An 18,604-nucleotide genomic window follows, 5' to 3' on the forward strand; every position below is an offset into this window, starting at 1 on the left:
AATCTGAATGTGTGGAGCACTTTGTTCCAGCAGGTCATGAAAAAAAGTCACAAAAAGCTTAAAAACACCCACAATACATTGGGTAATCAATCGCATATATCAAAAATAAAACACTGAAAGTAAGGTAACTAACTGTAGTCAACATCTGTAGTTTCTATAAATAAATTATGTCATATAAATACATTTCTGGATGGAAAAACTACAGTAGAAATAAAGAATATTAAAGGCAACCACACATTTCTGGTTTATTACCACTCCACATGCCTGGGAAAAGTAAATAAAACAGGTAATAATAATGAAATAATGATTTATGAAGTTTGAAAGAGTTGTCACATTATTTCTGTAATGTTCTGTGTTTTCGTGTCACTTCCTTATGAGTATAATGTATATCCTATTTTAAGTTGTTGTAGCATTCTGTCACCACTAGAGGGTAGTAGTCATTGTTCATTTTACACAATTCAATTTGTATTTAGTATTTGTACAAGAAAATTAGTGAAAAATGGTTGAGTTGATCTCTAATTACTCCCAGTCTCACATTCACAGCCTGCCACTAGTGTATTTTAAGACCTTTAACAATGAAGGCAGGAGCCTGAAGACATTTGCAGCAGATTATCCTGCATCTATTTAGATGGTCCAAATTCTGCTAATCCTGTTTTTCTTCATTTTCTCTTATTCCCTTTTCTGATCCAGAGCAAACTTTGGAGCGACAAGTACTGCAGAGCCAGTGTCGAAGACTAGAAGCTCAGAACTACAACCTTAGTCTAACTGCTGAGCAGCTGTCTCATACCATGGGGGTAAGACAAGCATACGGAGCCACTTAAGCTGAGGCCAGGAAGTCAAAATATTTACTACATAACTGCAAGTGACTTAGCAGCGGCGCTCTGCTAAGAAATTATGAGCATGTATAATAGGAGTGGGTGCACAACTTTACTTATTTTCGTAGATCAGTGGTTTCATAAATAGCAGAGCAAAGTAAAAACTTATACTTTACACTATTGGCCTCTTCTGATTAATCACTGGAATCCAGACAGCTTTTCTTTATTACACTCATATCATTGCTTTTCTGTTTTTCACTTATCTTTGTAAATATTGTTATATATAGCACAGGTTTGCCTTCTCATGAAGATCACTGTGAATTAAAATATATATATATTCTTATATATTTTTAATGTCCTTGGTTACCTAGGAGCTGATGTCCCAAAGACAGAAGCTGGCAGTGGAAAGAGAGAAGCTACAAGCAGAAATGGAACACTTCAGGAAGTGTTTGACGCTGCCACAGACACACTGGCCAAGAGCCGGCCATTATAAAGGTTACCCTCCGAGGTGACCATGACGCTGATTTTGATAGCCCTTGGGCCCCAGCCTCCTCCCCTTTCAGACTGACTCCCAGAGTTTATTTTTAATGGCCTGGTCCTCATAGCTCCATGGAGGATAATACGGCTGGCTAGATACGATGAATGAATGAATGGAGTGAATGGATGGATAGATAGATAGGTGAATGCAGAGGAGACCGGACCATTCAGTGAAGTACAGGCAGTCTTTGGATTATGGGTCAACAGGGACTGCACCACAAGCCACTAATGTGTGCCAATGTAGCCAACTCCAAGATCAGTGAGTGTATGGGGCAGAAAAACCTGAAGATCAACATGACACCTGCTTTTCATTCTTCAGTCCCTGCTGCGCTATTGTTCAGTCCCTGCATCCCTCACCGCCACAGCTACACAGACAATCCTGCCAATGAGGGAGCAGCTACCCCCAGAGGGGGGTGTCGTTACAAGACTTGAAAGCTCCAAATCTCCAAATGAAGACCTTTGGTCATTTGGGACTGATTTCTTTTCTTTTTTCCTTTTATTTTGTGGCCACATGAGCTTTTGAACTGGAAATGCACTTAATAAAAGCTGAAGAACTACCTGGTGGTACTGTGTTACAACAAAGAACTGTTCAAATTAGGGAAGAACTTAGAAAATGCACATTTTTGGAAAGAATTAAGTAAATGTTTTATTTCGAAATAGAAAATTTCAAAATAAGAATTTTAAAAGGTGCTTAAGCCTTGTATTGTATATAATATGAAGACTTAAAAAGAATTTTGTATGTTTTTATTACTTTAATCATTGTTCTTTTAAAAGAAAAAGCCTGCCATTTTATATGTTTATGCTTTTTGGGTTGAAAAAAAAGAAAGCCTTGCTTTTAGTGTTTGTACTGCTGCTGGCTAGAACAGCTTGTTTTGAGACATTTAGCAGAGTGAGAGGAAGCAGGATGCATTCCTCTTATTCTGTCCCGGCACTGCGCAGCTGAGACCCCAGCCACAGCCACCTTATCTGGCCTCTGAGCTCAGCAAAGCTTACTTAGAGGTCCTGAGATGTGGCTCATGCCCTCCACTCCCCCTTCATTCACAGCAGTGTGTCTCTGTTTTAATGCCCATTTCATCAGCTCCTCCCAGTCAGCTTTACTGTTGCTGGCATGACCAGTTAAGTACTCATGCAGAAACCAGATCCACAGCCACTTTTTTTTTTTTTTTTTTAAACTTGATTTTCTTGATTATTGTAAGACATTTTCTTACACAGCCAGCAGATAAATCTTGCTTTATCCTGTTTTTGGACCTTCACTTTACTTTGTATGACGCATAGCATTGAACTCAAACACACGATATGACGGTTTGCGGTATGCCTTACAAGATCAAGCCCCTGTCAGCAGCCATGAGACGAAATGGTGCCAAAATAATGATAAAACTATAGCATAGTAAATTATTAGTTGCAGTTGGGTAGCCAAACATACAAACCAGAATGGCCATCTTATACTGCTGAATATGTTTGACATAACATCATCTACTCTTTGCATTTCTCTATTTTTAGGACGCTCTCCACCCACACAAAGTTGCCAAGATGTCCTAGAAACCAGGCAGGACGCTTAACTGAGCAGCTCCTGGTACATTTAAAATCAGAAAGGTTTGCTTTACCTTGGATATCTGTTTACAACCTCCATCTGCCCCCCATCTTCCTAATGAGATTTGGCTCGTATTACAGTGACTTTCTACCCTGTAATTCATCTTGTCTCCACCTTATGGTTCTATGTGCACTTGGAGACCTCAGACACAGTGAAATGAGGTGTCTAGGTCATCGTTTGACTTGTGTGGTGGTGGGATGTTTGATGTGAGTGGGTTAAGGATTTCAGTATTTGCAAATAAAAACTTTAAAAATGTACCAATATTTAATTTATTTTTTAAAAAAAGTACTGAAGCACAACTTACCCCCTTACATACACTTTTTTACAAGTGCCTCAAGAATTTGGGAGCATGTGAATGAGTTTCCGTCTACAGGACAGACATTACATGACATAACATCAGTGATCAGGGACTTTGCATATTACATCCAAGTGTCTACTGTATGTCATACCTTTCAAATATGTACAAGTCACCAACAGATACCAAGTTTCTTTCATCCAAATGAGTCACAAGACAATTTTTTTTATATATAAATGACACGTAAGCCAGTTTAGAGGAATACAGAGTGTAGTCAGATTTTTTTTTTTTTTTTTTTACAAAGAAGAAAGCCAACAGCGTAATCTATCTGTAAGTGAAGGAGCATGCATGCTGAGGTAAGCTGCCATTGAGCTGGGGAGGAAGGTGCAGTGTGGTAAGCCTCTCTTGCTCAGCCTCCCCGTGTCTCCAACCCACGCACGCTCATGCAATAGCCCCATTACTCAGTGGAGGATGTCTAGATGCTGTGAAATCCTGTTTTTAAAATGTACTTGTTTGAATTCATTGTAATGTAATATATTCTTTGTTGAATGTAGTAATTAGGTATTTATGAATATATGGCTGTGATTTCAGACAAAAAAGAAAATAAAATATTTCAAAAATGTTAAATATCAACCTTTGTCTCTTTGTGGGTTCTGGTTTAACAGCTGGACATTTTTGCTCTGGAGATTAGGAAACGGATTCATTTTCGGTGCAATCCTGAGAACAATATCAACCAATATTATCCATCTTTAGAATAAAATGCAACAAGAGTTGAGTGGAATTCCTTTTAATGTGGGTTTTCCCCCCACCTACGTACATTTTAGGAAGGAATTGTTTAGTTTACCAATGTTTGACAGAAACCACATTCATTCTAGTAAACCAGAAAACATCTTTTTAAATCACTAACACAACAAGATCAAAAATCACAATAAGACTGATTAAAAATTGTGAGGAAAAAAAGTATACATGTATATACTCTGTTTACATGCACATACATACATTTTGAAACCTAATGACAACATTAACAAATGATACACTAACTGCAAACAGCAGATTCACACAAATCAGACCGGAGAGAGCAACATGATAACTTAAATAGTTGAGTAAATCTCTTCACTTTTCCAGAAAACTGTCTTTAATGTTAGGTTTAACCCCAGTCTTGCTAAATCCAACCCTTTTTAGCAAGCCTTGTGTGTGTTCAAGCTTTTTTACCAGTAGTCCATGAACTGCCCTTCACTGCAAGTTGGACCGTAGCTTGTACATACAGTTGAGAGTATCAAGAAGAAACGCTCGTATGGTGTTGATCTCCATCAGAGTAAGGTTGTCCAGCTGTGGACAGAAAGAGGAATTAGGTATATTCAAAGATTTAAAATAACACTGTTACTCTGTGACACAGTAGGTAACTCAATGATAAACAGGTGAAAGTTCATTGTGACTTTCACTGTTGATATGCGGTATGGTATTGTCAGCAATTGCAACATAACCAATGAATCTTTTATTACTGGTTTTTTTTTTATGTTGATTTGCTGTAATACCATAGACTGTATAGAAAAGATGGGCACTTTCTCAACTGACATCACCCATTGATTTGTGAAGTCCCTATGAGAAGCCTCAAGCCAAATGTTTTCACCGTTGCCGTCTTAATAATGACGAAACCGGACATGAAAAGCTACTACAGACTACAAGTCTGCCTGCAGAGAGCGTCTGTCTTCAGATGTGGGCAGTCCTTTCTGTTGAATCAAAATAGCCATCATGCTGTTCCTATAAGGCTTAAAACTTGGGTTTGAGACCATAAACACGTCAGTAAAGTGTTTCATGAGGTCATAGGGAGCCAAAAGGTTTTTCTTCTATACTGTCAGCCCTCAACCACATGAATCACCCCCTGCAGGTCATCAGAAAGAATGCAAGTGTAAGACATTTCCACATTAGCTTTACTTTTAAGACAGTGTGAGGAAAACACCTAAAGTGGGAGTGTAGCTGTTAAGAAAACACATTATGGAACACTTAAATCAGATTCTACATTACCTATAGATAACATTTACTGAATGCTTATATACAGCCAATTAAATTGGGGGAACTTAAGGTGATGCCACTTTTTCTAAAGGATCTCAATATGCAATGGGTCCACAACTTGAAGGGATAATGAATAAATGTCACACTGTCCTTTTATGTGGAACTGGTAATTCTGTTATTATGCTGTTGAATTTGTACTTACTTTGCATCTGTTTTCAACTCAATTAAATGTTCAAAACTCAATGGTTAAGTGACAGCAGAGAATACTAAATACTCTACATGTGATCAGTTTTACCTTGGCATAAGCTTCCTGCTGACTGATGAAACTGTCAGCAGACAAGCGGAGCTTGGCAATGCGAGTATCCCAGATGTCTTTGACCAGTGTACGGATCTCATCTGCTTTAGGAATGTTGTCAGACGCGCTGCAGAAACACAGAAACCTCTTTTAAGGGGAGGGGGCACATACACCAAGCACACAACAGTACTGAGGGCTGTATTTCTGTGGATTACTTAATTGTATATGACTCACTGGTTTAGTAGCAGCTTGGTAAGCTCCATGTAGTAAGGACTAGGAACAGGTGTAAACATATCCTCTTTTCTCTCAAGGTCTCGCATCTCCTCCAGTTTCTCTGCACAGTGAAGGAAAATGTCAACAGCAGCAAACTGCAGCGACACACAAAAATGCTGAAAGATTTTCAAGATTCCTCTTTTCTGCTGACTTTTGTAGGAGAAGTAAAACAGAAATTCCAAATAAAACCACCAATGAATTTATTCTTTTCAGCATTTTCCATATGGAAAAGAAATATTAAAAACTTATATGTGATTACTCATGAAAGTGGCCACTTTCTCATTACTTTCATACATTGTTTTAGTAAGTATCCAAAACATACAAGTTTCATTATATAATTTTTCAAGGGATCTTATATCTGTTTTCACTCTTATATGCTTTTCATACAAGTTTCACACAAGACAGATACAAACTTTATAAGATTTATATTTATCTTTTCCATATGGGTTCTTACAGCATACAGACCAACAACGACATACACATATTTTACACATTTTGCATTTGTAATGAACACAAAATCTGAATTATTTGCCTCTTACAACTAAGGAAACAATCTTACTGCATTTCTTGTGCCCATTTTTGTTTTACTTATCTAATGCAAATTTGGAAAAATAGTTTAGCACTACTTACATGTCAAAGTTATGGCAAGGCAGGTCTAGGCTTAACATGGCATGCCAGTAATGATTACATATGTCATAATGTGAAGGAAAAAATACTCAAAATACTGAAAGACCCTCATCTGAAACATTTTTAAGTAATCCTCTCAGTTCATGCCTGGAAACAAACGCCTGCAAAGACCGCATCAGGAAAAACTTTGAACTTTACCAACATCCATCCACTCAGGAGGAATAATTCTACACTTCTGTCTCTGTTTTAGGTTTAGAGCCAGCCACACGGGAACATCAATAGGTAGTCCAGGGTTGAAGGGACCCAGATCTCCCTGAGAACACAAATACACATATTTTATCGTGCAGCACAATGCATTCCCCACTTCAGTGAAGTTGGAAAGATACGCATTTGCACTTTCATGATTAATAAAAAACATTGCTAGAAGATAAACAATGTCTCTTTCTAACAGCAGCAACTACAAGTTACAGTCTGATTTACATCAAACGAGCCATCCTGAGAGCTTGATGAATAACACAGGCTCTCTTGTGCAGCCAGCTATGTAAAAAAAATACCAAAAAATATTCCATGACTTTAGTAAGTAAAGAAAGTAAGTAAAAGTTTATTTATATAGCACCTTTCAAGATAAAATCACAAAGTGCTTCGCAGAAGTTGAAACATAAAAACAAAAATCAACCAAAAGCAAGTTTAAAAAAATGAGTTTTTAGCTGTTTTTTATTTATTTATTTCAAAAACCACTGAGTCCGCAGATCTCAAGCTCAAAGGGAGCTTGAGACAGTACAGTGTACTGTCATTAAATTCACATCATGCTGCGGGGGGATCTTGTTAGCTGTTATTTATTTTTAAAATTTAAAAAGAAAAAAAGGGGGTTTGGAAAATGGAAAACACCATGACAGTGTATGAGATTTTAGAGAATTATTGAACAATAATTCTCTAAAATCTCATACACTCTCATGGTGGCTCCAAAAATCGCGCATTCATGTGTTGACTGTCAAGTCTGCTTTGTTTATATAACAGATTAGACCCAAAGTGTTTTACAGACAGGCACAGTTACATTGCAAGTTTCCCAAAAAAGAAAATAATCCAAATCAAACAAAATACATAAAGCTGAAAAGTGTGTTTTATTGCAGTGCTGAGCCTGTATTTACTTGATCAATAATAAAAACTGCAGTATAATATAGCAATAATAGTTCGGGGTACTTTTTGAAAGGCCAAAGATACGGTACCGAATATTATTGGAGCTTCAATTTTTTCGAAATATATTTAGACAGATTTTATTTTAGCTGGAGCGACTTATATTTATGTAAATGGTTCGTTAAAGTCTGGAGTTTGAGAGATGAGGCTTTTTTTGTGCGTGTTTTAATCAGTCACTGAGTGAAGTGATCCACTCAAACAGAAACATCTTTACATACATACCTCCAGCTTTAAACTGAGTGTGTCGTGATATAATACAAGGTTTTAGCCCAAGGTTTAGCTAATATTGCTACAGTAACTGTCAACGTCTCAGTATCTGGTCAAAAACCAGCTACTTAAATACAGACACAACTGACTTACCCCGATTAAAAAGACTTTATCTAGGCTGAAATTTGGTATTATCTTCACCATCTCTTTCTCCGCAAGGAACTCGACCTCCGAAGCATCCATATCTGTTTGGTTTTTGTGTGTGTTCAAAAACTTCCGTCCCACTCGAACTGCACTACAAACCGTTCCCGCGCTGAAGGCAGCATTAACCGACAATGAAGTCAAGCAAAAGACAACTACGTCATCAACAGGAAGCGCAGTATCGCAAAAGTGAACATTATTGTGTGCCGTATTACGGCACGTCACATTTTTATTTTTCTGTATAATTTCTCGAATCTCGGTGTTAATTGCATTTTTAAAATTGTTAATTTACGTGTGAGGTGCGGGCCTGGCCGTGACGAAGCTGACCATACCTTAAATTTTAATTTAGCATTGTCTGGCCCGGAAGAAGGAAGTGGGCCATGTGAGTGACAACAGTTGCAACTAAACTCCACCAGATGGCAGCATTCACCAGGCAATAACAAGAAAGGTGGCAGTGACCTTTTACATGTGAGAACAAAGTTAGATGTTTTTGTCAGTGACTGGGTCTGAACCCATTAGAATCGTGGGTGAGGAGGCTGAATCAGTGGACAGCTAACAACAGATACTTGGTGTTCAGTGACAGACTGTACTGAAGAACCTACAGCGATGCTGTGTACAAGAAGGGGATCAACTGATTACTTTCTGAGGAAGTCCAGATCCTTCAGTGTGTTCAGCAAGATGTTGAAGAACTTCTGCCGGTCTGTGCCAGCATCCAGGCCAGCGATGACGTTAAGATCATCAGTTCATCTGGAGGCATTTGGGTCAGTGAGAGACAGGAGGTCACTGAATATCATGGACAACCCGTCACACCTGCTCCTTTCTACACTACGGAGCTCATTCTCCCTCAGACTTATTCAACCTTGTTGCCATAAAGAACCATTCTTGCATTACCACTCTGCAGAATTCTGTTTTACATAACCTCAGTCTTATTATGTTTTCTATTTCATTCATTTTTTATCACAGTTTTACATGCAATTTTTCACTGCCTCATATTTTACGGCCTTTGGTGTTTTCCTGTAGTTATTTTTAAAAAATGTTTCTGTTGTCTGTTATACTGTTTTTATTTTTATTCCTTCTGATGCTGAAGTAATTTGCCTTTCGGGATCAATAACCCCATCCAAAGGATTCTTCCTGGTTGTACAAAAGCTCTCACAACATTCACACCACACATCTCAAATAAATTTGCCAAGATAAAACGAACAAAGAAAATTGACAGAAGACACCACAATCTATTATTTAAAACAGCAATGAAACTTCTTCATAAATCCAAACCATTTATTTTAATAGCATCTGCTCTCAAATCCACTTCAAATATTTCCTGTCAGTGGACTGTGCTTGAGGTATTTCTGCAGAAATGCACCTATGCTGTAGTTAGACAGAATTAGTTTCAGTTCATTTATCGTGCACTGATAGAAGAAGTACTTATCTTTACTGAAACTAGAATACTACATTCACAATTTAAACCACTTTCACATCTCTAACATCTCTGTTTTAATTCCATTTTTTATTTTGTTTATTACTATTGTTTATTTATTTTTGCTGATATGGCAGCGTGCAAGTAGCATGTAAGGTGTAACTAGTCAATGTAGGGACCATTTTATTAGCTTTTTATACATTTAAAAATAATGTAAGTTGCTGTCAGATTTCTGTTGTCTCACTTAATGTGCTGGAGTAGAAAGCAGCATAAAATGAATATGGATATTAGGAAAATATACAGTGTCATTTGTTTAAAAACTTCCATGAGTTCTTCCCAGATACGGCCACACTGTCATTTAGTTTTCATTTTACAAGAATTACATTATGCAGAGTATGGGAGACTGAAGCTATAGATTAGAATGGTCACAAAGCATGAAATAATCTGTAGACACGTGCGAATATGAACTTTGCACCACTAAATTATTAGAAAACCGCAGCTACTACAACCATTCATGACCTCTAGCACTCTGAGGTTAGCCGACAGTGTTTATTGGCTGTACCTTGGTCCAGGTTAAAGACAAAAGGTGATTGTGGCTCCCAAGTTATGGAAATCGCTTCCACTGGATCTAAAGTCTGTGGACTGATTGATATCTTTAAAAATAAACTTAAGACCCATATATGCAGGATTGCTTTTATTTTGTTTTTTAATATACCATTTTATTTGCATCTTATTCGGTGCTGTAAAGCACTCTGTGTATTTTGTTCTTGAACAAAACTATTAAAAAAACCTTAATTCAACAGGCTGCTGCTAAACCATACAAAAAACCCCAAAGCTGGGCAGTGATTATTCTAAAAGTGATTTTAGACTTTTTTTTAAATTGTCATGGCAGAGATGCAGTCATGTGAAAAAGAAAGCTTTCACATGACTCTGCTTGTAGAGACTCTCCTAAAGAGCAATTACTTGAAGTGCTTGCTTTGCGTATGAGTTTATCAGTCGCACAGCGTGGAGGAACTTTGATCCATTGTTTTTTGTAACGCCGCTTCAGTTCATTGAGGTTTGTGGATATTTGTTTATGCACAGTTCTCTTAAGGTCCAGCCACAGCATTTCAATGAGGTTGAGGTCTGGACTTTAACTGGACCACTGCAACATCTTGATTCTTTTCTTTTTCAGATGTTTTCTTGTAGATTTGCTGTTGTGCTGTGGATTCTTGTCCTGTTCCTTGACCCAGTTTTGATCAAGCTCTCAGACAGATGGCCTCAGATACAGAGGGTTTCATGGTCAGTTCAGTAACTGCCAAGGTGCCCAGGTCATGTGGCTGCAAAACAAGCCTAAATCATCACCCCTCTTCCATTACGCAACTGTTGGTATGAGGTGTTTGTGCTTATATGCTGTTTGTGTTTTCAGTTTGTTTTCTGTGTTTGTGTCCAGTGGACTTTGTTCCAGAAGACTTGTAGTCTGTTCAAATGCAACTCTGTAAGCCTATAGAAGCAGTAAGGCTTCACTTTACCTTAGCATGGCTGAACAGTCCTTTTGCAAATAACTGTATAAGACACAGCTAAATAGGTTTAACACATAAGAGGCAATAAGAGATCTGTAGAAACATGTAGATGTTTTCAAAAATCAGTTTCATTGAACATTCAGCTCAAAACAATTGCAGTAGAAAATGTTTCATCCACACAATTAACTGATTAATTCTAATCTCAATTACAAAAGGTGCTTCTGTAGTCTCACAATAAATATTAACTTTTTAATATTTGGTTTTAGAATAATCAGTTAAGTGTTAACATAGAATTTATCTAGTTCTTAGAATGGATATCCACACAAAACAAAATTCACACATTCCTGTGATCTGATTCAGTATAGAGCGGGTCTTCCAGATCATAAATCAAGAGCCAAAATGCACATGTGCATCATCCAGACTGACATTCTCCGTCGCATTAGTGGCAGTACCGAGAAGCATGCACGCTAGAAATGCATCTATGGAAAGATTAAAGTTGGGGCTTTTGAATGGGCCAAATCTCTGGTTCAGCGTCATCTAAAACTTTCAGACTTCACTTATATATGTGAATTTTCCTTCAGATCTTTTATAAACAAGAAACTTAATAAAGAACACATTTATCCTATCAGTTGTAAAATCATTACCTAAAAATTAATAATTTAGAACTTATTTAGAACTTGATCTCTGTATGGCTAAAAGCAAATGTATAGGTTTAAACCTCTAGAATCTAAACTTTTACACAAAACAGGATATCAAAACCCATTGCAGGGGAAAAAAACCCAAAGTTGCATTAAAAAAAACAACATAAAAGCTTTCATCACTGCAGCATCAACCTGTAAAAGGTGGACACGGGCCAACAGCGCACATATGGTGCTTGCCCTTAAAACATTTGGCCTAACTGGCCAGCGCCCCACAAGTTCCCTTCAGAGAGAGAGACTTTTTATGGAACGCAGACTATAGGTTCAGCTTTTTCATTCTCCTGTGCTACACAAGTAGCAGTGTGCATGCTGAATTGGCAGCAATATAGTTGTTCACATGTGTGTGTGTGCGTGCATGTGTGTGTCATGGGTACTCCCGACTGAAGGTCTTAGCACAGATCCAGGACGGACTTGTTAATAACAGGGTTGGTCCAGTCGTTCCTCAGATCATCCAAGTGACTGTCAAAATCAATCAAGTTCTCATAGGAACGACCCACCAGCAGGGCAGATGTGATTTTCTGTGCTTCGCTCCAGTCCTCAAAGGAGTCACTGGAAAACAGTTTTTTGAAAAATTACATATTCAAGCTTTAATACTGAAAATACAGGGTAATTACAATGTAATTACAGTGTAATGTACTTTGTCTAAATAATTCAAGTAAATGAGAGAACACTTGGAGTTGTAAGTATGCTGGAAGCTCTGAGTTAGCTGCACAAATAGTCTGCAGAGGAAGATAAAATCTCACACTAAAATAGCTCTTAACACTTACGCCGTTACTTCTCTGCTTTTCCACTTGTTTTCGTGGTGATCATAGATCAAGACGATGGGTTCGGAACAGCTCATTGTTAACTTACTGCTGTCCACCTGCAGGAAAACACGCAAAATTTACTGTGAATTTAGGTGCAACTTTTAGGTGATAACAACAACAACTGCAACAGACCAGACCAGGGTCTAAGAAAAATGTCTTTCAGAAACAGTGTTATATATTTTATAATGCATCTAATTATTTCGCCCAGACACATCTGAGACTGAGAGCTGCATGTCAGACTGACTGATTCAGTAAAAAGGCAGCTACTTCAATGACCTCCAACAAAACAATGCTTTGCAAAATATGGAAGAAAACTGTTCCTGCTAAAGGTGACTCAACAGAGTCTTGCTGGAGCACTTGCCAGTTGGACTACATATGACAGGTAGAGCAAACAGTGGCTAGAAATGACTGATGTGGTTACATGGTGGAAAAGCAGCTGGCTAAAAAATCTCGACTCAACATGCAGCACCCTGGGTAGAAAGTATTTTGTTTTATTTAAATTTTAGTATGTTTCAAAGTACTAATTCAAAATCTTTGTACAACCAAATGTGTGACAAAATTCCACAGAAACAATTCTAACTCATCGCACGCTCTCCCACTTACAGCTAATACGTTTAAACTATAAAATTACAACCCAGCTCTTGCTGAAGGTCAACAGGACTGAAACATTGTCATTTATTAAACGCGAGGATACTATGCTTGCATTTGCTGTGTCACTGCTATTGCCTTACAATGCCGCTGTGGCTGCTGGCACCTTGTGGCGATAGATTCGCACTTCAAATTGGGCAGTGTGTCATCAGTGATAGCAACTCATTGGAAAAGAAGGATGAAAGATGTGCTTCACTTTATTTGCATGGATTAAATCCTGCTGTCTGCGAGCTGCAATCACCTATAAAGGGCTCAGCATTTTTTTCTACATCATCATAAATGTCATTATAGCAAATTTCACTGAAATATCTGATGGAATTTTGAGGCTTTATTTTCAACCTGTAGAGCCACATCAGTCACTCTATTTATACAATATTATATATTACTGTATAGAGACATAAATAGAGGCTTGTGCTGACAAGTGTATTTAAGGATTTTGGTTCATTTTTACTAAACTAAAACTCAGCTGCTACCTGAAGAGGATGCATTTATAACAATGGATGTAGCAATTGCTTTGGAGAAAGAAAGAAAAAAAACATAACGTGTAACCCAGTTGCATCAGCCTTAATAATTTACAGTTACCATAACAATTGCTGCTTCACTGAAGTTCTCAGAAATTCTGGCTGCCACTTTCTCTGCAACTTGGTTGGGCCTGCAGGAGAAAAGATCAAGCATATATTAAAGTGAGGTCCAAAGCAGGATGCAGCATGGTTTCTCAGTGGTTGTTTTTCCCTGGAACAGCACGGCGCCAGTGTTTCTACCTTGAATCCTTTGTGCGTTCGTTGGCTTGATAATATCCGACAATGACATAATTATTTTCTTTACACCAAGTGTCAATCTGGAGTTGGAGCAGGGGCCCATCAGGTTGACATATAAGAACAGAAACATAGTTTAGGTCAGGTATATTTTATTTTAAACATAGGAAAATGCATATAGAGCTAGACTGAAACTTCAGAACTATTTCAGAGCTGCAGACATTAATTTGATATTATTTCCAGTCTCACTACCATAAATAAAAGTGACGCAACATTAGTAATGGATTTTAGAGTAAAGCAGGATACTTCAAAAGCACCACAACCTAACAAATTGCTACAATACAACATTTAAAACAAAAGAAAAACTGTACTGTCATTTTAGAAGGCATACTAGATGGCAAGTGTCTAAACCAGAATTTGTCATCAAATACAAGATAATATTAAACAAAGATGCCCTGAGTAAATACAAAATACAATAATTAGTCAGGGTAAAATGAAGCTACCCAAACCTACCTGGCCCTGTGAAAAATTTAATAACTACTTGTGCCACTCTTGGCAGCAAGACCTTAAGTCAAGTGATAACTGGAGGAATGCCAAAGCATCCCTTAAAAATGTAAGTGCAGATTTTGACTAGGTAACCTCAAAACTATCATTCTGTGAATGTTCTTCTTTTTAATCACTCAGAGCTGGACTTCCTCCTTTTTTTCACATTACTGTCCTGCTGTAGAACCCAAGTGCACTTTCTGGTACAGCAGAATTCATGGTTCTAATTACAAGTGCAGCCAGTTGTCCAGGGCCTGAAACAGCGAAAGCAACCCCAAACCATCACACTACCACCATGTTTGATTGTTGTTATGATGTTCATCTTATGAAATTCTGTGGTAGTTTCATGCCAGTTGTAAACAGGTTTATAGTTTTTGCCTTAGAGCTCTCCAATGGATGCCATTTTCCGACAGTGAATCATGAACTCTGACCTTATCTGAAGCAAGTGACACTTACAGGTCTTTAGTTGTTTGGGGTTCTTTTTGGGCCCTCCTGGATGAGTCACTGATGTGCTCTTGGAGTGATTTTGGTAGGCTGGCCAAGCCTGAGAGGGTTCACCACTGTTCCAAGATTTCTCCACTGGTTGATAATGGCTCTCATCATTCTAATGACAATAAGAATTGCTGTGCAACCTTTCCACGCCAGCATATACTAGTGACTTTTTTTTTTCTTCTGAGTGCCTTTAGATCATAGAAAGATGTAATACTTTGAGTTGTTTTTAGACAGACAAACGTGAAGTGATTTCTTGCTGTAACAGATCTACAGTAATCAGGCCTGGGTGTGGATAGTGAAATTCGGTGATTTTTTTACTTCAATAAATGAAATCATCACTTTAAAACCTACATTTTCTATTTAATTTGGGCAATATTTTTCTTCACAGAACTCTATATGCAAATACTTACCAGAGTTAAGGCTACTTCCAGCATTGGTGCCAGAGCTAGAGTACCGTGAAACAGAGGCACACAGTCCACGCACAGAACTGGCTCACTGTGGCTATCTTTCTTTTTGTCCTTCTTCTTTTCTGCCACCAGCAATCCATTCACGGCGCAGTGTGGATATTTGGCAGCATGTAAAAGCATTTTACAGTACGCCTGACTTGTCAGCTGAATGGGCATTTTTATAAGAAAGTCGGCAGAATTTCAGTAAAGACTAAAGCTTCCAGAGTCGCTAAGTTAGACGGTAAGGAGGGGGGGACAGCTGCCTGCTACCGTTAGCTATCGTTACTTGACATGCCCGGAGAAAAGTAGATGTACACCTCAGCAGTTAACTTACTGCCACGATATGATGTCGGAAGTACAGTTTGTGATGAGTTCATTAAGCTCTACAATTATCCGAAATGACAGCAGTCCTTTTATGCTGGATAAATTAGTCGGCATGCAGTCACAGAAGCTAATCTTACTTCCACCTTCCACTCGTTGCTGTAGCACCGGTGCGCCGTAAATCAGAACTGTCGTAAAACGAGATCAGAGTCCATCCGGTCAAACGCACAATTTACGTTTTTCCGTTCCCAGTCACACTTCCCTTCAGACTGTCGGCGGACGGGAGCAAGAAAGAGACCAGAGGTATGGTTTTATTTTATTTTTTAAAACTCAATAATAAATTACTTATCCTTCGTAGATATACATAATTTTAGCATCCGCGACATGTGCATCCTAGGAAAAAGTAACGGCTTGCGAAGAATCGCCTATTTTAACCGAAATAAGTAGTGACTTTGTCGGAGCAGATAGGAGCGAGGACTGACTAATGTTCCGGGTAGCTGTCATTAGCATGTAGCATCAGATTTATGAAGGCGGGTTTGATATGAAGATAGTTCATGTTTCAGTCATCTGCCGTTATTACGCATTAATGTAGTTTCAGTCAATAGAAGAATGATGAATATTGCATGGTCGCATCAGAGAATCTGGTATTTCTACGAATATTTATCCCCTGGTGCTATGACCTTGTGTTTGTTGCTAATGCTAACATCAGGTTAGCCGGACGGTCGTAGTAAAACCAAGTATTTTGCAATCTTAACAATAAGCCCATCAACCTGGACGATTATTTCATGTAGGGAAATTTTCCATATGGATGGTAACTGACTTATTTTAAAATGAGTCAGGATTTTATGTATATAAATAGCTTATAAAAGATTGTGATGTAAATATGGACCCTGTGCAGCCTACTCTTTGTTATGTATGTACACGATCTCCTATTGAAACGGGGTTTACTTTAAAAATTAAAAGACAGAAACAATTGTAAAGTCATTTAACCTTTATTGGTGTTTAATACGGTTTCTTAATTTCTCTTATATGACGTTTTCCACAGAATGCTGGCAACCAGAGCCCTAAGCCTTATTGGCAAACGTGCCATTTCCACATCTGTCTGTGTCCGTGGAGGACATGGTAGGTATAAGACGAAATGCATTGAATGTGTTCTATTTATGGCTGGCAGTATAACAATAGACTCCGCTTGTGCCACTGACCTTTTGAAAATCTCTTTTCATATACACCTAAACGTTTAACATGTACCCTCAGTTGACCATTTAAAATAAATGAAGCTGTTTGTGTTGTAAAATGAATCCATGTTCTTCCTGTAATACTACATTTCTAATATGTAATGGGAGCTTGGCTGGTGTGAAGAAAAAAAACTTGTCTCTGGTAACTGACACCTTAAGTTTATGACAATAGATTAAAGAAGATGCACCAGTTTTACAGCCAAAATTACACAGAGGTAAAATGTTTTTTTAAGTACAGATTACAATGGGTTTTACTTTACTAACAAAAAAACAGGCTTTTCAGGAGTGCTGTTGCTGCTGCAATGTTGCAGTTTATTATAGGTCAAATGAGAAACTAAACACTGCTCACAATCAGAAACGTGTGGGTTTTGTTTTTGTCTGCAGTTTCAAGTGGCAGTACATCTAAACAGTGATAAACAATACTACAGTGAACTAGATCCAGGGTTTGAGAGCGGAAATGTAAAAACAAAATTAAAACAAATCTGGTCTTGGAATAAGCCCGGTAACTAAAATAAGGTTATGTTTAAAAAAAAAAAAAGCATTGACATGGAGTGAGGGATTATGTGTGAAAGTAATTTGATGAGTTACTGTGGTCTCCCCTGCAGGTGTTGCTAAGGTTGAGGACTATGCCCTCCCTGCCTACTTCGACAGGCGTGACAGCCCTCTCCCCGACGTCAGTTATGTGCAGAACCTGAGTGCAGAGCAGAAGTCCCTGAAGGAGAAGGAGAAGGGCTCCTGGGTTGCACTCTCTAATGAGGAGAAGATTGCATGTAGGACTCAATAACGCTATAGTGTTGTTCACCCATTTATACTAATGTAATGTATAACTGCACCACTCCTATTATGTAGGATAGGGAGTACTAAAATTGTTTAAATTCATGCTAAATAATGGGACTGGTGTAATGTTAAATTCCAAGAGTATTTGTGTTTCCAAATTCTTAAAAAATGTAATCTAGAGTTGTTTTTCCACTTTACAGTGTACCGCATCAGCTTCAAGCAGAGCTTCGCTGAGATGAACCAGGGATCAGGAGAGTGGAAGTCTGTGGTTGGAGGAATCTTCTTCTTCATTGGCTTCACTGGGCTGGTTGTGCTTTGGCAGAGGAAATATGGTAATTATGAAAAATATTGCTTATATGCAAGGAAACCTGTGTAATATCTGATGTTCAGCTGCCTCAGGTTTTCATGTTGGTTAAGTAAAGAATGCAGTATTGAACACATTTTTTTGCGGTATAATCTGGCTCATCACTTGACTCATTTGTTATTGTTTCTTCCCAGTGTATGGACCTGTTCCACATACGTTTGAGGAAGAGTACAAGGAGAAGGAGCTGCAGAGAATGCTGGACATGAGAATGGGCCCAGTGCAGGGTTTCTCAGCCCACTGGGACTACGAAAACAAGCAGTGGAAAAAGTAAAAGACCAAGAGGACTATAACAGTTCTATATACAGGCAGACCAACTCAAAGATACAAAAATACATATATTTCTGTATTTATCAGATGTCCACATTACCTCACCTTACCTGTGATTTTTGGAAGACCACTTCCTCTTAAGGTCGTTGTGTATAATAAAAATAAAAATTGTTAAACTGTTTAAAACCTCTGATTAACTGTGTTAACTGTATGACTCCTTCATTAATACTGATTTTACATATCAGGTACAAACTATGGCAGCTAGATATAAAATTATTCTTAAGGTTG

The 18,604-nt window shown here is 38.1% G+C and overlaps 4 protein-coding genes across 7 annotated transcripts in view; 2 read left to right on the top strand and 2 right to left on the bottom strand.

Moving 5' to 3' along the window:
• gse1b (Gse1 coiled-coil protein b) overlaps positions 1-3,871 on the top strand; it is a 170,704-nt gene extending 166,833 nt beyond the window's left edge. For all 3 annotated transcript variants that reach the window (XM_082541729.1, XM_082541730.1, XM_082541731.1), the window contains 2 exons: positions 691-794; positions 1,187-3,871. In XM_082541729.1, the coding sequence (XP_082397855.1) occupies positions 691-794; positions 1,187-1,327 (245 nt within the window). In that variant the 3' untranslated portion in view covers positions 1,328-3,871. The remainder of the gene's footprint in view (positions 1-690; positions 795-1,186) is intronic.
• The window catches only part of cox4i1 (cytochrome c oxidase subunit 4I1), a 61,007-nt gene extending 42,498 nt beyond the window's left edge, over positions 1-18,509 (top strand). Inside the window, exons 1-5 of one of the 2 annotated variants that reach the window (XM_082541986.1) lie at positions 15,885-15,976; positions 16,719-16,795; positions 17,514-17,678; positions 17,886-18,017; positions 18,184-18,509. In XM_082541986.1, the coding sequence (XP_082398112.1) occupies positions 16,720-16,795; positions 17,514-17,678; positions 17,886-18,017; positions 18,184-18,320 (510 nt within the window). In that variant the 5' untranslated portion in view covers positions 15,885-15,976; position 16,719 and the 3' untranslated portion in view covers positions 18,321-18,509. Of the gene's footprint in view, positions 1-15,884; positions 15,977-16,716; positions 16,796-17,513; positions 17,679-17,885; positions 18,018-18,183 lie in introns of those variants that run through there. The other variant, XM_082541987.1, reaches the window with a different exon arrangement.
• On the bottom strand, positions 4,010-8,189 carry gins2 (GINS complex subunit 2). Its single transcript, XM_082541964.1, has 5 exons — positions 8,001-8,189; positions 6,645-6,759; positions 5,781-5,880; positions 5,547-5,673; positions 4,010-4,567 (listed from the first exon to the last, which is right to left on the bottom strand). The coding sequence occupies exons 1-5, from the start codon at positions 8,088-8,090 to the stop codon at positions 4,472-4,474; spliced, it is 528 nt and encodes a 175-aa protein (XP_082398090.1). The 5' UTR covers positions 8,091-8,189; the 3' UTR covers positions 4,010-4,471.
• On the bottom strand, positions 11,075-15,858 carry emc8 (ER membrane protein complex subunit 8). The gene is made up of 5 exons (XM_082541952.1): positions 15,317-15,858; positions 13,878-13,954; positions 13,699-13,768; positions 12,430-12,524; positions 11,075-12,211 (listed from the first exon to the last, which is right to left on the bottom strand). Exons 1-5 carry the CDS (start codon positions 15,527-15,529, stop codon positions 12,052-12,054), a joined length of 615 nt encoding a protein of 204 aa, XP_082398078.1. The 5' UTR covers positions 15,530-15,858; the 3' UTR covers positions 11,075-12,051.
• Positions 18,510-18,604: the final 95 nt, after the last annotated feature.

The sequence above is a fragment of the Aulonocara stuartgranti genome (genome assembly GCF_965226115.1).
Source record: "Aulonocara stuartgranti genome assembly, chromosome: 1".
Taxonomy (NCBI): Eukaryota; Metazoa; Chordata; class Actinopteri; order Cichliformes; family Cichlidae; genus Aulonocara; species Aulonocara stuartgranti.

Bases quoted from the DNA above. Each gene is read 5' to 3' on its own strand.
- gins2 (XM_082541964.1), bottom strand. From the start codon at position 8,090: ATGGATGCTTCGGAGGTCGAGTTCCTTGCGGAGAAAGAGATGGTGAAG. The intron at 6,760-8,000 runs GTAAGTCAGTTG...TTGTGTTCTCAG, and splicing joins ATAAAGTCTTTTTAATCGGG to GGAGATCTGGGTCCCTTCAA. The intron at 5,881-6,644 runs GTAAAGTTCAAA...TTCACTGTGCAG, and splicing joins TCCTGAGTGGATGGATGTTG to AGAAACTGGAGGAGATGCGA.
- emc8 (XM_082541952.1), bottom strand. From the start codon at position 15,529: ATGCCCATTCAGCTGACAAGTCAGGCGTACTGTAAAATGCTTTTACAT. The intron at 13,769-13,877 runs GTAGAAACACTG...TTTCTCCTGCAG, and splicing joins GAACGCACAAAGGATTCAAG to GCCCAACCAAGTTGCAGAGA. The intron at 12,525-13,698 runs GTAACTGTAAAT...GTTTTCCTGCAG, and splicing joins GTGAAGCAGCAATTGTTATG to GTGGACAGCAGTAAGTTAAC.